Genomic DNA, 19,969 nt, shown 5'->3' with positions numbered 1-19,969 from the left:
TTTAACATTATAATTACCGAATACCATATTTTAAATTTAATAGGATATAACCGGTCTCCATTGTGGTGAATAAAAAGTGGTGAAATTAACTATATTATTTATTTCTGGAAACTATGGTCGTTAAAAAAGAAGTTGTTGCCATGGCGGCGTTGCTAGGATACGACAAGCCGCTACGCCGCCATTGTCCATTTTTTTCCTTTCAGTTGGAGCTCGTCTTCGGTTGTTTGGACAAAGTTTTAGCCCGGTTTGCTCTGAATCCGTCGTTCTGCTTCTCGGCGCCTGTCCCCGGCGGCTGCACGGCGAATCCCGCCAGCCATGGAGATCACCTACGTTTACTCGAAGTTCCGCCGGGAGTTTGGCCGCCAGGGTCTGTTCTCCGACCGGGCTGAGGCGGTGATGGTGGACATCCAGCCGAATCCGAGGCTGATGAGCAACTTTGTCGTAAAGACCCCCAGAGATCAGGCCTCGCAGGCCTGCATGGACATGTCCGAGCACCCGGTTGGTTTACCTTTTAAATTCATTTTTAAATAACTGTTTTTGGCAACAATTTCTGACCGTTTCATTTGATATTATTACTTAACCATGTGGGGTTGTTATTATTTAAGATTTAAAAAAATAAACACCTAAAAAAATAATTTAATGTAGTGTATAAACATGCTTTCTATACCATATTTTCATCTGATTAGTAATTAGAAACTTTAACCTACTTGAAAGCCTATTAAAGATGGGAACATTTTAAACATATATAAATATGTATTGTAGGTTTACAGTGAAGTAATATTCTTTTTTTATACTTTTAGATAAAAAATCTTGGTTTTATAGACCAACCTGTAACATTGTACCTTATTTTGTCGCGTTTATTTATGAACTTTAAACGAGCCAAGTTTAAAGGTTTTTCACTTTACTGTAACATGATGCAACATCCCTGAGAAAAATGTTGTTTTTGCCTTCTGTAAATGGATAAAAGTCTAATTTTAGCATATTTGGTGGACTTAATAAAATTATTCCTAGCTGTGAAAGTATGTAAAGTGTTTGGAGGAAACACTGAAGCTACCTGACGTTTTTAAGTTTTAAGCAACTAAGGATTAAGCCGTGTTAATCTGGGTAAGATGCTTGTCGTTTTCAGGTAAACACTGAGCGCTTTGAGTCCAGCAATTGTGGTATAAACCACATGGAGGGCGCGTGGCCAAAAGACATCAACCCGAGGGACCTGGAACAAACCGTCCGCTTCAAGAAGAAGATTGAAAAAGAGGAAAACTACGTCAACAGCCTCGTGCACCTGGGCTACGTAAGATCAACTTCGGTCCAATCAGCAACTGGAAGTCACCGCTGCTTTCGTTTATTTGATTTTAAGACTTTCCATTCAGGTGAAGACAGAAAATGTTGTTTTATCGATTTATCTAACTGCTGTCCCTCTGCTATCGCCATGACAACCAGGTGATGGACCACTGCATCAGGCAGAACAACACCATAGACATCTACCAGGAGCACTTCAAGGAGGACGAGATTGAGAAAGTGCCGGAGTTCCCGACTGCGAAGACCATGAGCGTCTTCAGGTAAATCTGACCAAGCATCAGCGCAGGGCTCAAACCAGCCATTATCTTAGTTATTGATCAATCTATCGATTACTCTGACGATTAAACGGATAAAACATTTCCACATTATGCAGATTTTTCATGTAACCACTTCAGCCTTTTTAAACAGTATTAAAAATACATTAGATGATGCAAATAAATACGATATTCAATTCAATTTTTAATAAGAAAATAAACATTTTCTTGCATAAAATGCAAAAGCAGCATTCCTCTAGTGAACGCTTGTACCAAAGGATTCAATTCAATTGAAAACACTTTACTGTTCCTAAAGGGAAATTAAATGTTGGTGTAATTAATTAAGATTTTTCTGCAGCTGAAAAATATTTCTAACATGTTAAAACTTAAACCTTTCTGCTTGACTTAACGTCAATACAGTGTGGGGATGATCTGGTGATTATTTTTGGATTAACTGATTATTAATTGGATATCAAAAGGTGTTTAATGAGATATTTATTGGCAGAATAATAAATTCACCAGAATTTGAACCTGGTGAAGATAAAATTGCCACCTGAGGAGTTCTTAGAAGGAAGAACGGATTTTTTTTATCTTAATGCAAAATTTGTATATTTTTTGTACAGTTTTGGCTTCAGTGTGTTGTTCTTTCAGAAAATGATCCTTTTTAGAGTCTGTGTACGGCAGGTATCAATCTATTATTAAATTAGTTGATTATTTCAGTAATCGATTCATCACCATTAATCTGATTAATCGTTTCAGTCCTACATCAGACTGATTCACCACTGAGACTTTGTGCTTCACGTCTCCCTCAGAGATCCTAACCAGGTGAAGCGAACCATCACCGGCCTGTCATGGCATCCCGACGGTGGCAGGAAGTTGGCGGCGGCGTACTGCAGCCTGGACTTCCAAAAAAGCCCCCCAGACATGAGCTTCGACTCCTACATCTGGGACCTCGGTGGGTCAGACTTCAGTCACAGAGGCCTGGTGACGTATTCATGCAGGTTTTCTTGACACAATGCAACCAAAAACCTCCAGTGGTAGCGGCAGCATCATGCTGTGGGGATGCTCTTCTTCAGCTGGGGCAGGGAAAAGATGGAATAATTGGTTCGTAAAATAACTGTTAGTTGCAGCCCTAAAAAGAAGTTTGGTCTGATTTAACTTCAGACAGTGGGGAAAAAATTAATCTAGTGTATGTAAACTTCTGGTTTCAGCTGCAGATGTTTCCATCTAGTCTGACAGGGCGGGATATTAAATGTGGAGAAATTACGAATCCAGGCGTGTAAATCTGGTGGAGACATGACTGAGAGGAACTGAAAATTCAGATTATCTTTAGTGTCATTAAACACAACATCAGAGGTCACAAACAGAAACCAGCTGGATAAACTACAGAAAAAATAATATAAAATAGAATAAGAACCAGATCAATAAAAGGGAAGGCTGTATAAATATGAGTGAAAACTTTTGCAATTTGTGCAAAACAAATGTGTCAGGAATAATATAAAATTCATACCATACACCAAACAATTTTATTTAAAAAAATAAAACTTTGTGTTATTTTACTTTCACTTCACAGCTTCAAGCTCCTCTTAGTCTGTCAGAAAAAAAAGAAGAAAACAACTTTGATATTTGTAGTTCTAAGATAGAAACGTATTTCCACCTGAACCAGATTTGTTGGACATTTTGTCTTCCAGAGAAACCAAACTACCCTGAAATGGCTCTGAAACCAGAATCTCCACTGGTTTGTCTGGACTACAACCCAAAGGACCCCCACACTCTGCTGGGGGGCAGCTACGGCGGCCAGATTGGTGTGTTCACATTCAGGACTCAAGTCATTCCCAGGGTGGGGATTTATCTGTGGGTGCGTTTGTTTTAGTCTTGTGGGACACCCGGAGGGGCAGCCAGCCTGTGGAGTATTCGTCTTTGGAGCACACCCACAGAGACCCGGTTTACAAGATCATCTGGCTGCAGTCCAAGACGGGAACGGACGCCTTCTCCGCCTCCACCGACGGACAGGTGGAGCAATCCCACACAGATTAAATCATGACATACAGGTGGATTAATATGGGACTGAATCAATTGATCAAGCATTGAAATGATTGTTAATTAATTTACTAACCGTTAACTGCGTTGTGCACTGAAGAAAAGGTCATTTACTGAAAGAACAACCCAGATATTAAGACATTAAGCCAAAACTGTACAAAAAATATATAAGTTTTGCATTTAAGACAAAAACAATTTTGTCTTTTAATATGTTTTAATGTGTTTAATCCAAAACTCATCAAGTGGCATAGATTTAACTTCATCTGATTTAAATTCTGTAGAAAAAAATCCATTAAGCTCCTTTTACCATCGAATTATTAATTAGCTAATAATCCAAACGTAAGTTCTACACCGTATTGATAAGTCAGGCTGAGCTTTTCACATGTTGATGTCATAAATGTTTTTTAACTGCAGATTCATCCTCTGCTACTTATTTTCAAACATTCGCTAAAGAAATGCTACGTTGTTGCATTTCAGATAAAAAATAAAAACATTTTTTATCTAAGAAAAATAATTTAAGTTTTTATTTATTTGCATCTTTTAATGTTTTTGCTTGTATAAAAAGGCTTAAATAAAAAAACCAGCAGAATGTACCAGTTGTTTTTACCTGACTCAGAATAACTGATTACTAAAATGATCGTTAGCTATCGCTTTACATCAGTGACGGCCGGACCGGGCCGGAACGGACCGGACCGGACAGTGAATGAGGGACGGACATTTGATGGATTAATGGAGATGTCCTAGTTAAAGTAATGAGCCTTAGAGCTGACGGTTTATCTTGTCTTGTCAGATTCTGTGGTGGGACGTCCGTAAGCTGAGCGAGCCAACAGAGCGTCTGGTTCTGGACCCGAGCCGGGAGGGGAACCTGGACCAGGCTCTAGGTGCCATCTCTCTGGAGTTTGAGCCCACCATGGTGACTGTTTGCTGCTGTTTTTCTGCTGTTCACAAACTGAAACTGCAGTTTTAACATTTATTCATTCAGAATGAGGATAGTACTAAATTAGATTTAATGATTTCAGCATTGATGAATTAAAAGATTTTAAATTGTTTAAATTCATCATTAACAGGAACTGCCACGTTCCTACTAATAGTCCTCATAGTTTAGTTGTTGTTACCATGGCTACAATCTGATGCTTTCAGTTTAATCTTTGTGTCTGAGATCAGTTTAACCAATAATGCATCTCAGCACATAATCACCAATTATCACAGGTTGTTTTTAAGCTAAGCTAATTAAACATGGCCGACTCTCCCAGATTCCTCCAAATCTGTGTAGAAATGCTGTTAATATGATCTAACCAGGAAGAATCGTCTTCAGCTTCAGGCCTGGACTTACTTTCATCAATAATTTTGTCTCTTATAATTTTAGGACATTATTATTTGTCAACAACTTACATTTTTTTTGTGTTTTTATCATATAAAGCACATTAAACTGCCTTGTTTCTGAAATGTGCTTTTCAAATAACCTGGATTTGACTACCTCCCTTTTATTTCCCCCCTTCATATCTAGTAATAATAATAATAATAATAATAATAATAATAATAATAACACATCCACCTCTGCACAAGCAGTCGATTGATGTTTAGCGCTTAAGTTACAAAAACAAGACTTACTTACTTTTAATGCTTTTTAAATGTAAGTCTGCTGGAAGCTAAATGTCGACACCCTGATCATGTTTCCCTCAGCCAACGAAGTTCATGGTGGGCACAGAGCAAGGCATGGTGGTGTCCTGCAACAGGAAGGCGAAGACTCCGGCCGAGAAGATCGTCTGCACCTACGAGGGCCACCACGGACCCATCTACGCCATTCAGAGGAACCCCTTCTTCCCCAAAAACTTCCTGACTGTTGGGGACTGGACGGCCCGCATCTGGTCAGAGGACATCAAGGAGTCCTCCATCATGTGGACCAAGTAGGAATCTTTTTGATTTTGATTTTTTTATTAAAATGTATTTCATAACTCTGCGCCAAGCTTGGTCAAACCTGTAAAAACGATTCTTTAATTTGCTCAGTCGGTGCAGTTAGGAGAATAACAGCAAATGTAAAATGAATAATAAAGAAACTGAAAAAAAAACAGGTTGACTGAAAGAATAAACTGCAACAAATCTTCTGTCAAATGGCTCAGAAAGTACAATTAGGAAATATAAATGTAAAATAAATAATAAACACGACGTCACTCAGACATAATACATCGGCCACATTGTCACTGATCCAGATTTATTTCCAATATCGTGACCGATACAGATATTAATATTGGTTCGGTAAATACCAAACGTCAGTTTTATTGTTCTGTGTTTTTGCGCTGCAGGTACCAGATGTCCTACCTGATGGACGCCTGCTGGAGTCCAGTGAGACCTTCTGTCTTCTTGACGGTGAAGATGGAGGGCGTGCTGGACATCTGGGACCTCCTGTTCAAACAGAGTGAGCCCACGCTGAGCGTCAAGGTGCTCCGACCCCACCTGAGCTCCCAGCAGCGTCTCCTCTGCCGAGTCAGAATCACCGTGACGTTTGCTCTGTCCCCAGGTGAGTGACAAAGCGCTGTACAGCCTCCGTATCCAGGACAACGGCCAGGTGTTGGCATGCGGCTCCCACAGCGGCGAAGCCACGCTGCTGCATATCTCCTCTGCACTGTCCACCCTGCAGAAGAACGAGAAGAGTCTAATGGCTGCTGTAAGAAGCACAAAACATTTCCTGATCAGAGATTTCACTTCTAAATGTACTGCCTTGCAAAAATATAAACTAAAACAACTCCTGCTTTTTTAAAGAAAGTTTTTAAGATTTTGTTTCACACTGGAATAACCTTTACCCTCCAGCATCCTCTGAAAAAATGTTTCTGCGTTATTCTGCAGATGTTTGAGAGGGAGACGAAGCGAGAGAAGATCCTGGAGGCCCGTCAGAGGGAGATCCGTCTGAAGGAGAGAAGTCGCTCCGAACAGAGCAGAGAGGACGAGGCGTGGCGGGAGGACGGAGACGAGGACCCCGAGCAGATCCTCGCCAAGGTCGAGAGCGACTTCTACAGCATGGTGGAAGTAGAGATGAGGAAGAGGGAGAGGGAGAGGAGAGCGGCAGCACCACAGGCGAGGAGAGACGGGGGATCCTTTGGTTATCATTCTTATCGGTCACATCTGTTTTATAATCTGTTTCACTCTTTCCTCCAGGAGGAAGAGGCCTGTGATGAAAATGAAGTGAAGAATGAAGAAGAAGATGAAGTGAAGAAAGAAGAAGAAGAAGTGGAGAAAGAAGATGAAGTGAAGAAAGAAGAAGATGAAGTGAAGAAAGAAGAAGATGAAGTGAAGAAAGAAGAAGATGAAGTGAAGAAAGAAGAAGATGAAGTGAAGAAAGAAGAAGATGAAGTGAAGAAAGAAGAAGATGAAGTGAAGAAAGAAGAAGATGAAGTGAAGAAAGAAGAAGATGAAGTGAAGAATGAAGAAGATGAAGTGAAGAATGAGGCAGAAAATGATGAAAAGAATGAAGAAGAAGATGGTGAAACTGAGTAATCCTTATAAATGAGAACATCTGTCCTGCTTCAAACTCTTCACCTTCGTTCCTGTTTAAAGTTTTTCCATTTACTTGTAATTTGCACCTTAGTTTTCACATTCTGGCTTCATTAAACTGAGCGCAGCTGATCTGTGTTTGTGTGATCTGTTCATGCACCATGGAGCACTTCATAAAAACAGGGTTCCTAAACACTCTGGAAAGGTTTTACAAAAACAAGGAACAACAGTCAGGCTGGGGAAAAAACAAGCAGTCTCTTGTGTTTGTACATTTAGTCTTTAAAACTGATCATTGTATAAATATGAACTTCATTTCTGTACTTTAAAGACTGGCAAAAAAAAAAAAAAACAGGACTAAACCACTGAATTCAAACACTGAAACATTTTATAATATTTTCTATTTTCAATTTGTACAGATTTTTATTTTCCACATATGTATTCTTATTTATAGTCTATATATAAAATCATGTTTTTAATGTTTAAGATTTAATGGGTGGGTGAATATTTGTGGTTAAAGTTTGAATTAACATGCTACTAATTAAGGAAAATGTATTATAATTAATTTCAGTTTTTAATCTTGATTGGTTTAATTTATTTGGCACCTGTTAAAATTAATTTTAAATCACGAAAACACCAAACCAGGTAAGTCAGAGCATACATTTGATCCAGAAAATAAACAAAGTCGGGGCTTCTTTCAGTGTTTCACAATGCGGTAAAAATAATGCGCATTATACTGATCTGTAATCAAAAACAGATTAATGTAGAAAAATATTAAAATAGTAGCGAAAAACTCCACTTTTATGTTTATTTCAACTCAAATGATTTTAGTTAACACGTAAAACCAAAAGAGGGCAGTAAAGTGATTAAAATAATTCAAAGCAGCCGCAGAAGCAAAGAAGAAGAATTCCGGAAGTCCTTCTGTTGTTTACTTCCGTAGCGCTCGTTAGCAGCAGCTGGTCATTTGGAGCGGATTTAGTCCATAATAGTCCTCGTATTCCAACCTCTCCCCCCGGAAGGCGACATGTCTCGGTCACAGAAGCTGCGTTTGTTCATCACTCAGCGCCTGAACGCGGCGGTCGAGGAGATTTTGGCGGCTTTTGAGGAAACCATCGTGAAGTACGAAGAGGAAGCCGTTCTCCGCCAGCAGGTTATTTCCCGCCAACACGCGCTGCTCTGCGCCCTGGACAAGTCCGTGATGGAGGCACCGTCCGCAGGTGAGCCTCCACCTGTCAGTCCTCAGGGGATCCTGGGACATGAAACTTTCTGCGATGCTGACTTCCACCAGCAGGGGGGGCTCAAGTTATCCAGTTAAATGGCTGTTGTTACTCCTCAGTACCTTTGAAAGACACTAAATTGAGGCGGGTGTTTGAATTTATACTTTTTAAAAATGAATGAAAGTTTTTAGGAACTTGTAATTCAATTTATTTAAATTGTTCTTTATTTATCCCAAAGGGAAATTAGATGTTGTTGAATCTCATGTCATCCTAGCATCTTCACACATATACTGTGGGCAGTAGCAGTCAGTCCTGCAACAAATCTAAAAAGCCTCTGGCTGAACCTTAATTTCTGGGCAACGAAAATGATATTCCACAGTAACATGTCCTGGATGACACCAACAGCTATTGGGAAACATTGCTGATCCACCTCATTTGCTTTTCCTGCTCCTCTTTAGAAAGACAGACAGAAAGATGTTGGCAACTCTAATTTTTTTTCATTACTACTTATTTGTATTTTTACTTGAGAACAGTTTTTGGTTTCTCTATCCACCTCTCTCTGTAGAGCATCTGCACCAGGAAAGTTACAACAGAAGTACTGTGAAGTGCATCAGAAATCTGAAAATCAAAATTCCTTTCAACTTCTGTCAAATGCTAAACCCAAGCCCATTCAGCTGAACGCTCACACACAGACTAACACACACACATCCGATAAATCCAGATGATTTTTATAAAGTTGAAACAATTAATCGTGATTAATCAGTTATTGAAATAATTCCCAACTAATCTTGTAATAGATTAACTGTCGCATAGAGACTTTTAAAAAAGCTAATTTGCTAAAAATAAAAACCCAACATACTTTAAGAAAACACCTTTTAAAATCTAATTATTGATTTCTTAATCCAAAGACTAATCAACAGATCATCCCAATATTGTATTAAGTCGAACATGAAGCTTTGAGCTTTTCACACGTTGTTAGAATAATTTTTTATCTGCAGATTCTTTGCTACAAATGATCAAGATTTCAGTAACAGGATAAAATGTTATTGCATTTTAAGCAACAAATTATTTTCTTATTTAAAACAATGATTAAAATGTTTCTTTTTTAATATTTTACAAACTAGGCTTAAGTGAAAAATCTGCAGAATGCGTCAACCTTTTATCCGATTGATCATCAGAATAATCAATAATCGATTACTGCTGTAATCTTTAGTTTGTTTATATGGAAGTGCTCTGTCTGAACTCAAAGTGAGTCTCATATTTACTTTTATTTTTTTCCAGCTGTCTTCTCACAGCAGCTGGTGGATCCCAGAGACGACCTGCTCCTGACCCATCTGGACCAGAACCTGCTTCTTGAGCCTTCCCGCCATGTTGAGGTCAAACCCGAGGAGACTCTCCCCGCTCTGGACGCGGCAGAGATCATCGAGTTCACCTACAGCTCCCGGCCGTCCGCCAGGCTACGCGACGGCGTCCTCCCCGTGGCTGACCCAGACCCGGACGTCCCGGTTGTGTTGTCGTCAGACACCGAAGACAGCGACGACTACAGCAAAGGCTCGCCCGACCCCGGATCAGCTCCTCGGGAACAGCCGAGTCGCCATGGCGACGGGTTCAGCTGCCAGGCGTGCAGTCGCGCCTTCAGCGCCCGCAGGTTTCTGTTCAGGCACATCAGAGGCCACCTCCAGGACCCCACGCCGGTCTGCGGTCTGTGCGGGGAGCAGTTTGAGGTCCCTCACGCACTCAAGCTTCACCTCCAAACCCACAGCAGGAAGAAGGTTCTGAAGAACCAAAGCAGAACCCTGAGCAGACCCAGGCGGCTCCAGCAGCTCTCTGACGTCAAAGAGCCGGAAGCCCAGAAAGAGGAGAACCCGAACCGGACCGACCTGAAGAAGAGGCCCCGGGGTTGGCCCCGGGGTCGGCCTCGGAGCGACAGCCGAGACCCAGACAGTCAGAAAGTTCTGAAAAAAAGGAAGAGAAAACTCTGAACCTCTAATCCCAGCTGTTAATCCACTTTATTCCACACACACCGACTCAGCTCGGTTTTAACTTCTGCATTTTCTACTCCGTTCTTTGGTTTGTTTGGCTTTTCTACTTTTATAAAGTACTTTATTTTTTCTGGGGGGAAAATTCCACAGAAATTCTGACTTTTTTCAAAATTCAGACTTTAATCTTGTGAGAAAAGTCATATTTTAATCAATGGCTGTAATCCTCTTCCAAACAGGAGTTTTGGCAGCATCTGTGACTGATGGAAAAGCTTTTCCCATAAACAGAAAAAGAAAAACCTAAAAGCTTCAGGTCTTGGACATCAAAATGTTTCTGATTTTAGACGATAAACAGAGATGAGATGGAAGGACGACAATGTGCATTTCTGAACTTCTCCGTCCTGAAATTAATTTAAGAGGAGTTTCCATTCAGAACCACAGGTCTCGTTATGTACTGAAACACCAAGTTATGTTTTTCTATCAGTTATGTCTCGGATGAAATAAAGTTTGAATTAATTGTTCGATGCAGAAATTCGGTTCCACATTAAAACTTTTGTACCAGTTGAAGTGGCTCAAAGATTATTGAATTTAAACTTTCCTCAAACTGAGAAATCCAGTTTAAACTTTTATTAAAATGAGAAAAAAAACAAAACGTTTTTTTCATATGCCAAACTTTATTAAAAATTCAATCCAGAAAAATTAAAAATGTAAGTAAAATTATTTTATCTTTTAAAACAGATTTTTTTGTATAAAAATGAGAAAATGATTAATAGTTATAATCAGAGCGGTGGAGATGCTGCAGTAAATAAATGCAGCTGTCAATAAATGTATGCTAGCACGACGGGGAAATGTTTTCAAACTCAAACCCCTCATCGTGGAAACCACACAAAGTTCATATGATGCAGTTTTAAGTTGAAGGCCGTCGATCTGGCAGTAAATGGAGCCGCTGCACATAAACTCGGCGTGAACAGATCCACCGCGTCTCGGTGTTGGAGACGCAGGGCTGCGTTCTTAATAGCATATTTATTAAGAACGCATATTTATGCTGCTTCCTTGTGAAAAACCGACAGCGGCGGAGATGCCAGCGGCTTATATTTGAACTTTTCCAGTTTTTAGAAAAGCTTTGTAGATGCGGCTTATAGTGAGGTGCGCTCTACAGTCTGGAAAATACGGTAATCATCCGATCTAAACGCTCCAGAATCAGAAAGTTATGTTTGGTTTTATCTGCTGGAATCGCTTATTAGCTTCTAAATACATTTTTGTGTTTCTGGTGCAGGAAACAAACAATCGCTCAGAAACTGTAAAAGAAGCTAAAGTTTGTTTCAGTCTAAGCTGATTAGCGTGACCTTGGCTGTGGCGCCTCGGTTCAGGAGGCGGGGTCGTGACCCTGCGCTGACCCATCAGCAGACTTCTTGTTCCTGGTCTTGTAGCGACGTCGGGCTCTGCGTTTGGTTTGTTTCTGACTTGGCTGTTTCTCTTTGGGCTGCTGATTTTCTGCTGACTCATCACCAGAAGTTTTGACATGCTGTGCTGCGGTGTTGCTCTCCACCTTCTCCTGGTGCTTTATCAGCGTTGCAGGTTCTTTCCTCACGGCGAGCCCCATGATCGGGTTTCTCTCCGGCTCGTCGATGCCTCTGTTGCTCCTCTTGGCGGCGTGCTGGAGGTCTCGGATGTAGTTCTTCCTCTCGATGTGGTGACCTCTGCTGGAGTTGAAGAGCTGCAAAGCCGCGGCGGCATCCAACCTGTCCACATCGATCAGGTACCTACAGATCAGGTAGCCGGTGCGGTTCAGCCCGTGGGTGCAGTGGACTCCGATTAGCCTGCTGTTGTCCTGGTTCTGACTCAGGAAGTGCCTCACCGCGCGCTTGAAGCTCAGGATGGCTCCGTCGTTTGGAACGCGGTGACCCTCGGTGGGGATCTTGATGTAGGCGCAGCACTGCGGGATGTCTGACACTGAGTAGTACCTGGTCGTAAAGGTGAGGTCGATGATCAGACCGAGCTCCTGGTTCTGCTGTCGCACCGAGTCCAGCAGGTCCCACAGATCAAAGGACTGGGAAGCGGGAAGTTGGCAGTTCAGGGCGGCTTTTAAAGGAACCTTGAAAGGAATGAACCTGGTTCCTGGTATCCTTGATCCGACGGGACAGTAGTCCAGCCACCCATCAGGAATGCCCGTCGTCTTCTTCTTCTTCTTCTGCTGCTGCTGCTGCTGCTGCTGTTGAGACATCGCTACGCCAAGGAGGGTTCTGTTCCCAGCTGACGCTTTAAGACCTAAAACACAGAAAGATCCACAAAGCTGTAATATCATTTTTAATGTCAGTATATATTAAAAACATATTATTTTAGATACTTTTTGAAACTGTCACAATGTTGTGACAGATAATCTGTGATAGAGTTTGTCTGCCTTCTTCCAGTGCTTATTAGAAACAACCTTTTTAAATAATATGCCGAATTTACCAGAGGATATTCTTAAGTATAAAGAAAAGTAAGGTGATGTTTTTAACTGTATGTCGCTGTTCACATGATTAAATAAAAACAAAAATCAACATTTTTCTAAGGAAGTTTGGTTCAGGTTTTGAACTACGAATCTGAAATTGGTTTCTGATTCCAGCTTCTGATTTGGTAAATGTCTAAAGGGCGATTCCACCTAATTTTTCACCATCTTCAGGATATTTAATCTGCTCTAATTAAAAAACTACAAAACTTGGACACTTCAAACCTGGACTGGATTATTTTGCTCTACCAGCAGAATATTACCCATCAGTCATCAGTGACTACAGACCTGTAGCCCTGACACTGCACAACATGAAGGTCATGGAGAGACTCCTGTCGGCCCACCTGAATAAGCAGACAAGGATATCAAGACCCTCTGCAGTTTGCTTCTTGCAGTGGAGTTGGAGTTGATGATCCCATCATACATCTGCTTCAGCAAACCCCCTGTCACGAGACTGTCTTGGGAAGGCAGAGTGTCTTCAGTCAGAGGCGTCTTCAGATTCAGTGCAACACAGACCACTACAGAAGATCTTCCCTTCCAACAGCCATCACCATCTACAATAACTTTTTGAAGAATTAACGAGTTACATCAATATTTAGTTTCCCTTTGGGATTAATAAAGTGGTTTTGAATTAGAATTGAATTTAAATTTGGGGGAAAAAATACTGCATGGAGCGGGTGTGAATAGTAATCTGAACTTTAGTGAAGTTTCACAAATTTCATACATCGTTTTATATATTCTGCTAGTAGAGCAGAATAATCCAGTCCAGGTTTGAAGAGTCTAGGTGTTGTGGCTTTGGAATCACATTAGCAGTTCTAATGTGATCCAGATGCAAAAACGTGATGAAATTGGAAGCTTCACAAATCACAAACATGGTTTTAAATATTCTGCTATTAGTTGAAAAATAATCTACTCCAGGGTTGAAGTGTCAATGTTTTGTAGTTTTTTTTTAACTAGAGTAGATTAAATATCCTGAAAGTAGTGAAAAATTAGTTGGAATCGCCCTTTAGGCCTTTCCCGAACCGAAAAACCAACTTCAGCTTCGTGTTTGAACTCAAGTAACAACCAAAAAATAAAAACCGTATTTAGACAAGCGAGTAAATTAAAAGATAAAACATTACAATGCATCGCTAAACTTACATAATAAAGTACTATTTCGGCAGATAAACAACCAACTCATTAGTCAGTTGAACTGTTTCCTTGGCGCCCTCGAGATGACGTCACGCCCGCGCCGGAAGTTCTTCGTTCTGTTTACACTTCGCCCCTTTGTTGTGTTTAAAAACCTCTTAAAAATGTCCAAAAAGCGGCCAGAGAGCGGCAGCCTGAGGGCCTGTGTGGAGCAGCAGCTGGCGGCGGCAGCCTCGGGGGTCCTCGGCCTGCTGGAGGAGCGCGGCCAGGCGGAGCTGGAGGAGCTGCGGGCGCTGCTGATGAAGCGGATCGCAGCGGCCGTGGACTCCATCCTCACCGCGTTCGAAGCGAGCAGAGCGGCCGAAAGAGGAACTCTGGAGCCGGGAGAGAGGCGGAGAGGAGGCCGCGGAGAGCAGTCAAAAGGTCCGTGAGCTCACCTGTAGTAAATTACAACCAGAAAAACCATATTAAACTCATAAAAACATGATCCACCTTATATCAGTGGAGCTTTCAGCGATATGCAAAATATTAATAGATCGATTTAAGGTTTTAACCCTGGATGGGGGCAATATAGGAGTAATAAACAACCAGATAATAATAATAATAATAATAATAATATTCATTGTCATTTCAAAAACATGTAAGACAGTAGCATTCGTAGAAAAACCGAAAACTATTTAATTATATTGTTTAGGGTTAGATATCTGTAACAAACCAGTTTTTTTAATATTGTTTTTAGCTTTAGTTTTGTATTTAACCTAAGTTAATACGTTTTTGTTCGTTTAATCATGTTTTTTTTTTACTGCTTATGTGATCATAAAATTCAGTTTTTTGTGCAATAAAGTGGAAAATCAGTCACCGGACACTAATAAACCACAATTATTAATATATTTTAAAGTTTTCACATTTTTCTCACATTTATAATCACAAACATCAGTGTGTTTCATTTGTGTGTTACATGATGATTTCATATTTCCCAAGTTATAAGTGAAACAATCTGACAGTGGAACTAAAACTATTTAATCAATTTTAATGAATTATTTTTAAAACAAGCTTGTATGTCTTTCTGAAAAGTTACCTGTGAGTTACTTTTGTCTTATTTCAAATGTTCTAAGATATTTACAAGAAAAACTGAACCGACATGCTAGGTAAGGTTTTGTGTTTTTATTATTGCCAGTTGCAGCTTGTATTATCAGCAGCAAATTAATTTGTTGTTTATTGTCTTTGCAGAACTGTGTCTGTCTGTTGGTGTTAGGAGTCAGCCTTTCCAAAGACCACCTGGTTCCACTTCCAGACTCGACCAGCAAGCGGCTTTTCCAGACGATGAGGCGGCAGCTGAGGAGGAAGAGGATGATACGGTTGCAGCAGATGAAACATCTCCCAGCTGCAAAGTTTGTGGGAAATCCTTCGACACGAAAGGCTTTTTGATCAAACACGTGGAGAAACACGCCAAGGAAGTGGAGAGTCGGTGCGGTGTGTGTGGGGAACGTTTGGAGTCCAGCGCTGACCTGAAACGACATCTTCAGATGCATCGCGACAGCTGCAGGACCTGCGACTTCTGCGGCAAAAAGTTCCCCTCGATCCGAGCTAAGGAGACGCACGCACGGCTGCACACCGGTGAGAAACCGTTCAGCTGCCGCCACTGCGGCAAAGGCTTCAGCCAGAAGGGCAACATGATGACTCACCTGCAAACCCATGTGGAAGAAAAGCTCTCTGAAGACTTCGTCCACAGCGTTTCACCAGAGCAAGACATGAAGACCGACGGTGAACAGACGGTGTTCACCTGCAAAGTCTGTGGAGCAGATTTCTTAACGACCTCTGACCTCAGGAGACACGCCCAGAGCCACAACCAGCTGAACGACAAGAGCAAACGCAGAAAGCCGAGTCTGACTCCTTCTCACTCCTGCAAGGTCTGCGGGAATGCTTTCCACAATAAAGGGAACTTACTGCGACACACAGAGACACATTTAAATCACCCCGACCTCCTGTGTGGCGTCTGTGGAGAGCGGGCCGAGTCGTCCGAGAGCCTGCAGCTCCACATCCAGAGTCACAGAGAAATTAACAAAGCCTGCGACATCTGCGGAGACAACTTCAGGGACATGGAGATTCACATGAGGACGCACTCCGCGCAAAAACCTTTCAGGTGTAAAGACTGCTGCAAGGATTTCCCCAGGAAGAGCTCCCTGGAGAGACACCTGAAGCTGCACGCCGGCGAGAGGCCATACATCTGCGAGTTTTGTGGGAAGACTTTCATCGAAAGCACCGTCCTCAAGCGGCACATCAAGAGCCACACCGGCGGGAAGCCCCGGATTTACACCTGCGAAACCTGCGACAAGAAGTTCACCATGAGCCAACATCTGGACGTGCACAAGAGGATCCACACGGGGGAGAAGCCGTTCCCCTGCAAGGTCTGCGGCAAAACCTTCAGGCAGATCGGCAACCTGGACTCCCACATGAGGATCCACACGGGCGAGAAGCCGTTTATCTGCAGCCTCTGCGGGAAAACCTTCCGCCAGAAAATCTCGCTGGAGACGCACGAGCGCTTCCACAAGAAGGACAAGGCGTTTGTCTGCCAGGTGTGCAGGAAGGGCTTCGTGCAGAAGATCGACCTGAAGAGGCACATGCTGACGCACACCGGCGAGAAACCCTTCAGCTGCCACACCTGCGGAAAGAGCTACCAGGAGAAGCGCTCGCTGGAGTCGCACATGAAGGTCCATGCGGGGGAGCAGGCCCCCAAGGACCCGGCTGTGATGTCACACATGAAGCAGCAGGAGGCGGAGGTCCAACCTCAGTTCACTCAGCTGTGATCTGCTGCTGTTTGTGCATAAACGACTCGACTCCTTCCTGTCTGATATAGGAAAAATGACAAAACAAGAAGTCTGCTCTCACATTAAGAGACAAAGCTTCCTGTTTCTGATGCTTTTTGTAAAGGTCAGCTCCATCCAGCTCACTCTGAAAGCAGAAACTTTGAGTAAAAACACATTTATAACAGCTGAACTGAATCCTTTCTGCATATAATCCCCGTTTCAAAACAGACTAATTAATTCAATAGTTTATTTCATCCGATTAATCGTTTCAGACCAAACTAGAACTGTCATAGTGGTTTCAAATAATTTAAATCTGCTTTTAAAGATTCACAAACTATTTAGAAAAAAACTTTAAAGACATTCCTTTTCTCATCTTCCTGAAGTTATTGAAATATTCTGCAGATTTTTAATGCTCACTTTATTCAAAATTTTACTTTCAGGTGATCTGCTGTAAATCTTTCACATTTGGGTTTAATTTGTACAATTAACTCCATTCCTGAACTTGGAGGATTTAACTGGATTTGTAGATTTTCAGTAAAGCAAAGAGTCGACTTGTGTCATCTTTACTTTCAAAATAAACATTTTTATTGTAAATTTCCAGAAATAGGGCAGAAAATATCAGAACATTTAGAAAATATCAGAACATTTTGAACAGAAAACCAGTAAAATAACAACACTATTCCTATAATATTAATTAACTATTAGCTGATGACTGGAGTTATTTATAAATTAATTGAAAGTTTTATTAAAGCTGACAGAATAATTATTGCTACTAATTTTGTAAACATCAAAACACTAAAAAATTAAATCCTGAAAACAATTTTCAAAATACAGAGAAAACTTTGGATCTCACCTGTAGTGATTAATTTTTCAATTATATTGTTTATTATTGTATCTTAATTAACAGTTATTATTACTTGTCTCCATTCCTAAAAATATCCAAAAATATCGGTTTCTCTTACAAAATATGATACGAACTATTTTTAAAAATGTATTTTTATCTGTTTTAATCTCTTTTAATCCTTGTTGTGCTTTAAGGAGAATATATATTTTTGAAATTTCATATTTCAAAATTAATTATTTCCTGGACAGAAATTTGACGTTTTTTTTTGTTTTTTTTTATCAGTTTCTTTCAGCAGTTTGGGCCTCAAACCAAAACAATCAGCGATGAAAAGATCAAGGAAAAATATTTTCTACAGCTGATAAAAATCTCCTGAATTGTTTATTATTGTACAGGAAACTTGTAAAATAATTTAAACTTGATTCTTTTTTTCTTTCCATTCTTTTTTTGTTTTGAAAAGGAATGAGGATCAAAAACGTGACTATTGTTCACTTATAAACATTTCATTGCTATAATCACAAATTAAACTTTTGACATAGTTTAATGCATTAAAGTTGTTTTTGTGTTTTCCCCTCATTATTTTGAGGCTTTTAGTGTTTTTATTTTTCTGCAACTTTAATGTATTTTTCTCTTTTTGTTTGACTTTAAGTGAAAACTTTTATTTTGCAGAACTTTTATTTGAAGTTGTATAATGATGTGGTGATGCTAAAACTGTGTGAAATTAAAAAAAATAAAATAAAAACGGTTTGGTAAAATTTTGATGGCAATTGTAATTATTGGCTTTACGTTGGTATTTACTTGCAACCAATTGTTCATAGAAATGGGGAGTCGAATCACGATGAAGAAAAACGTAAATAACTGGGGAATCAGATCGATCTCTGAAACATAGAGACAAAAGCAGACACTACCGATCCAGCAGGGGTCGCTGTTACATCATAACAGTAAATGTAAGCTTTGTGTTTTCGTGTTTATTTACATTATAGACAAACGGAAACACTGCGCTCCCACCTCTTATTTTAAATGGACCGTGTTGTTACATATTACAGTGCATTTTTAAATACATATAAAACTGTAAACAATACATTCATGTGTATTGGTACTAGCTTTTTTGTTTGTACTTTTGGAAATAGTGGATAAATATTGTTTGATTACCTTAACCAAAAATGTCAAAAAGGGTGGAAATTATTAAATTTACATTGGTGAATATGAAACTTGCCAAATATAATAAGAATAATTGCCAGTATTCTGCCTGGATGTGCAATATTTTCCTGAAAACCAGAAATTTGTCAACATTACCAATTATAAATCCAACATTTTCTTGTGATACATTTCCAGACTAAATCACTTAAAGCTGGGGGCTATTGTTTGTGTTTATTATATTTCATTGTGTATTAATTAGTAGGATAAATTTAGAGTAAGAGTTCAAAGGAGACATCTCTCATTTTGTTGCTTATAAAACGTTTTTTTCCAATATAAAAACAGCTGAAGGTGGATTTTTAAGTTAGTTAAAGGTATTTACATATTCCTCCTGACCAACAGAGGTCACTCTTTCCTCTTTATGCCTCGCGTTCACTAAACGGAAGCGTTTTCCACAGATTTCCTAAAAAAATTGTGTTTACATGCTCCCATCCTCTCTCGTGTTTTAGCGGCTTTGGGAGCCTAATCTGCGGCAGAATGAGCGCGATTCAGCTGCTGCGGATGTCGGTGCATCAGCGGATCAGCGCCGCCGCTGAGGACGTCCTACAGCAGCTGGAAAACGGGGAGAAAGCGGTTAAACTCCGGACACAGAGAGCAGTGATAACCGCGCGGCTAACAGCTACCGCGGAGGAAATCTTCGGACTGTTTAAGGAAACTTTAGCGGAGTACGAGGAGAGACTGCGGCAGTCCGATCAGGAGATATGCCTCCAGAGAAAGCAGCTGGATGCTCTGCTGAAACCTGAAGTCAGACTGCAAAGATCGGAGCAAACGGAGGCTTTTAGAGCCGCAGGAGCCGCTGCTGCCAGCGCTTACTCGTCCAGTTCCGGTCAACTTCACAATAAAAGCCCTGCAAATCAGAGTGAAGAGGAAGCTGAAGACACAGGTGCGATGAAGACGCCTGAAATAAAAATTAGTACCAAAAGAATGTTCTCAACTAACACTGGCACTTATTCGACATATTTTCACTCAAGTGAAAGTACAAAATTGCTGTCTAAGAAGTTACTCCAGAATTTAAAAACTTTACTCAAAAAAGCCAGTTGAATACTGAATAATCAACGCATCTGACTTAATAGTTTAAAATATTGTCATCAAACAGCCAAAAATATAAAGTTGTGTGCAAATTCTGGTATTTCACATATTGAAATGAGGAACAAATGTACAAATAATTAGGTTTTAAGAAGATTTTTTTTTTTCAAATGTCCTTTTTTTCAATATAAAACAACTGAAACTAAT

At 40.5% G+C, this 19,969-nt stretch overlaps 5 protein-coding genes across 7 annotated transcripts in view; 4 read left to right on the top strand and 1 right to left on the bottom strand.

The window, feature by feature from the left end:
- Positions 1-141: 141 nt before the first annotated feature.
- dnai2b (dynein, axonemal, intermediate chain 2b) lies at positions 142-6,908 on the top strand (the record flags this gene model as incomplete). Its single annotated transcript, XM_016678863.1, has 12 exons — positions 142-498; positions 1,127-1,288; positions 1,438-1,556; positions 2,363-2,505; positions 3,242-3,355; positions 3,424-3,563; positions 4,381-4,503; positions 5,274-5,497; positions 5,894-6,029; positions 6,109-6,255; positions 6,435-6,662; positions 6,744-6,908. Coding segments are annotated over exons 1-12 (1,884 nt in total), but the record flags the coding sequence as incomplete, so codon positions are not given.
- A 928-nt stretch (positions 6,909-7,836) lies between these two features.
- On the top strand, positions 7,837-10,839 carry LOC103147919 (uncharacterized). The gene is made up of 2 exons (XM_007566491.2): positions 7,837-8,293; positions 9,575-10,839. Exons 1-2 carry the CDS (start codon positions 8,101-8,103, stop codon positions 10,273-10,275), a joined length of 894 nt encoding a protein of 297 aa, XP_007566553.1. The 5' UTR covers positions 7,837-8,100; the 3' UTR covers positions 10,276-10,839.
- A 636-nt stretch (positions 10,840-11,475) lies between these two features.
- LOC103147920 (RNA/RNP complex-1-interacting phosphatase-like) lies at positions 11,476-13,995 on the bottom strand. Of its 3 annotated transcripts, none has more exons than XM_016678871.1 (2): positions 13,916-13,995; positions 11,476-12,540 (listed from the first exon to the last, which is right to left on the bottom strand). In XM_016678871.1, the coding sequence occupies exons 1-2, from the start codon at positions 13,941-13,943 to the stop codon at positions 11,639-11,641; spliced, it is 930 nt and encodes a 309-aa protein (XP_016534357.1). In that variant the 5' UTR covers positions 13,944-13,995; the 3' UTR covers positions 11,476-11,638. The 3 variants fall into 3 exon arrangements, with proteins under 3 accessions (XP_016534357.1, XP_007566554.1, XP_007566555.2); XM_007566492.2 differs by having other exon boundaries at positions 13,904-13,989; XM_007566493.2 differs by lacking the exon at positions 13,916-13,995 and adding an exon at positions 13,108-13,327.
- LOC103147973 (gastrula zinc finger protein XlCGF57.1-like) lies at positions 13,949-17,233 on the top strand. The gene is made up of 2 exons (XM_016678862.1): positions 13,949-14,314; positions 15,122-17,233. The coding sequence occupies exons 1-2, from the start codon at positions 13,978-13,980 to the stop codon at positions 16,696-16,698; spliced, it is 1,914 nt and encodes a 637-aa protein (XP_016534348.1). The 5' UTR covers positions 13,949-13,977; the 3' UTR covers positions 16,699-17,233.
- A 1,696-nt stretch (positions 17,234-18,929) lies between these two features.
- Positions 18,930-19,969, top strand: part of LOC107837947 (zinc finger protein 879-like) — a 5,743-nt gene continuing 4,703 nt past the window's right edge. Inside the window, exon 1 of the mRNA XM_016678860.1 lies at positions 18,930-19,619. Coding sequence (XP_016534346.1) covers positions 19,214-19,619 — 406 coding nt within the window. The 5' untranslated portion in view covers positions 18,930-19,213. The remainder of the gene's footprint in view (positions 19,620-19,969) is intronic.

This window comes from Poecilia formosa, unplaced genomic scaffold, assembly GCF_000485575.1.
Source record: "Poecilia formosa unplaced genomic scaffold, Poecilia_formosa-5.1.2 Scaffold192, whole genome shotgun sequence".
Lineage (NCBI taxonomy): Eukaryota > Metazoa > Chordata > Actinopteri > Cyprinodontiformes > Poeciliidae > Poecilia > Poecilia formosa.
Note: the sequence above shows the minus strand (reverse complement) of the source record. Positions and strands in the feature narration are given on the sequence as shown.

Bases quoted from the DNA above. Each gene is read 5' to 3' on its own strand.
- LOC103147919 (XM_007566491.2), top strand. From the start codon at position 8,101: ATGTCTCGGTCACAGAAGCTGCGTTTGTTCATCACTCAGCGCCTGAAC. The intron at 8,294-9,574 runs GTGAGCCTCCAC...ATTTTTTTCCAG, and splicing joins GATGGAGGCACCGTCCGCAG to CTGTCTTCTCACAGCAGCTG.
- LOC103147920 (XM_007566493.2), bottom strand. From the start codon at position 13,189: ATGTATGATGGGATCATCAACTCCAACTCCACTGCAAGAAGCAAACTG. The intron at 12,541-13,107 runs GTGGGCCGACAG...TCTGTGTTTTAG, and splicing joins ATCCTTGTCTGCTTATTCAG to GTCTTAAAGCGTCAGCTGGG.
- LOC103147973 (XM_016678862.1), top strand. From the start codon at position 13,978: ATGACGTCACGCCCGCGCCGGAAGTTCTTCGTTCTGTTTACACTTCGC. The intron at 14,315-15,121 runs GTCCGTGAGCTC...TTGTCTTTGCAG, and splicing joins CCGCGGAGAGCAGTCAAAAG to AACTGTGTCTGTCTGTTGGT.